The sequence below is a fragment of the Macrosteles quadrilineatus genome, unplaced genomic scaffold, assembly GCF_028750875.1.
Source record: "Macrosteles quadrilineatus isolate MER2022 unplaced genomic scaffold, UCM_ALF_1.0 Scaffold_2__2_contigs__length_208266976, whole genome shotgun sequence".
In the NCBI taxonomy this organism is placed as follows: Eukaryota; Metazoa; Arthropoda; class Insecta; order Hemiptera; family Cicadellidae; genus Macrosteles; species Macrosteles quadrilineatus.
Genome location: NW_026542595.1, coordinates 145638879 through 145640476, shown reverse-complemented (window position 1 = coordinate 145640476; position 1598 = coordinate 145638879). Strand labels below are relative to the sequence as shown.

The window sequence follows — 1598 nt, the reverse complement described above, 5'->3', positions numbered from 1 at the left end:
CAGTTCTGCTGGATCGATTTTATTAAATAATGTGTCTTTGGTAGGCATAAACCCTTTGAGTTGCTTTTTCGTTTGATGCGTATTTTATAGCGGTAAGTTTAATAGTATAAAAGTTATAAAGCGTTGAAACCGGGTGAGTCATTTTGAAACACCCCGTAATTTGGTAGATAAATATAAAAAGTTACATATACAGACAATACTAATACTATATACTGTTCATTTAGGACCGGAGACTTTTAAAATATAATTTGAATTGAAATAATAAGAAATTGATGATTTTTTCTCTCACAAGTATACAATTTCTGACTGTAAATAATTTTATCATTCATGAGAAATAACCTAAACACACTGTTTTACTTGAACAACAAATTATATTTTACTTAAAAATAGTTTGTACAGTTTAAATATTTTGTAGATGTACACTTCAGAAATTATATCCATGACCGGTATGTTGATGGCCAAAGCTGTGATCAAAACTGTGAGTTTCTTGTTCCAACCCATATCCAGATCGATGGTTGTGATGGTGATATACAGGCACCTTGACGGGGTAAGGCACCGGCTTTTCTACTGTATAAGGCACCTTCTTCTCCACAACGACCGGGTAAGGCTTGGGCACAGACACAGGTACGGGCTTCTCCACAGGCACCTCTACCTTGTAAGGCACCTTCTTCTCTACAGTGTACGGGACATGCTTGACGACAGGCACGTGGACGGGGTAAGGTTTGTCCACAGCCACTTTTACAGGGTACGGCACGTGCTTCTCCACCGTGTAAGGTACTTTCTTCTCGACGACCACGGGGTAAGGTTTAGGGACGTGGACGGGGTACGGCTTGTCGACGGGCACCTCGACCGGGTACGGCTCCTTCTTGTAGACCGTGTACGGCTGCGGGACGTACTCCTTGACCGTGTACGGCACTTTCTTCTCGACATAGACGGGGTACGGCTTGGGCACGTGGACCGGGTACGGTTTATCGACTGGCACCTCCACGGTGTAAGGCACTTTCTTCTCGACGGTGACAGGGTACGGCACAGGCACCTTCTTGGTCACCGTGATGGCTTTGACGTGCTCGTGATGATGTTGGACGTGGTGATGGAAGTGTTCGGCGGAGGCTAGCGTCAGAAGACACAATGTTGCCAGTAGAGCGGCCATCCTTGCTGTGTGCTCTGGCAGTGCGTGTGCTGGATTATATATCTGTTCTTAGGATATGGAATGTCGGCCAAAAGTGTAATTTACTCATGCCAATTCAGTCCAATTTCCTGTTATCTCATCCAGTTTCAACCACAACTTATATAACTTTGGTTCCTCAGGATCTTCATTGTTAATTTGAAGTGAGAATGGTCGAAATAAACATTTTGTACCAGTGTAGTTTTTTTTTGTTTTTAAATACAATATGAAATTAAGTTATTACCATTACAGTATTTATTTAATCTAGGATTCATCCCAAACTTAAAATTTATCTTACAACTGTGTAAAACTTATTTTCAGTAAGGTCGTCGTAATCCTACCACTAACATCGTTGGAACATCCGTGATTATCTTCTGTGACCACGACAGTACTCAAGATTTCCGTCTCCAAAAACAATCAAAAAAATTGAACT

At 41.6% G+C, this 1598-nt stretch overlaps 1 protein-coding gene across 1 annotated transcript; it reads right to left on the bottom strand.

The window, feature by feature from the left end:
- Positions 1 to 424: 424 nt before the first annotated feature.
- LOC128985000 (uncharacterized) lies at positions 425 to 1150 on the bottom strand. Its single transcript, XM_054404374.1, has one exon. The coding sequence runs from the start codon at positions 1148 to 1150 to the stop codon at positions 425 to 427; it is 726 nt and encodes a 241-aa protein (XP_054260349.1).
- Positions 1151 to 1598: the final 448 nt, after the last annotated feature.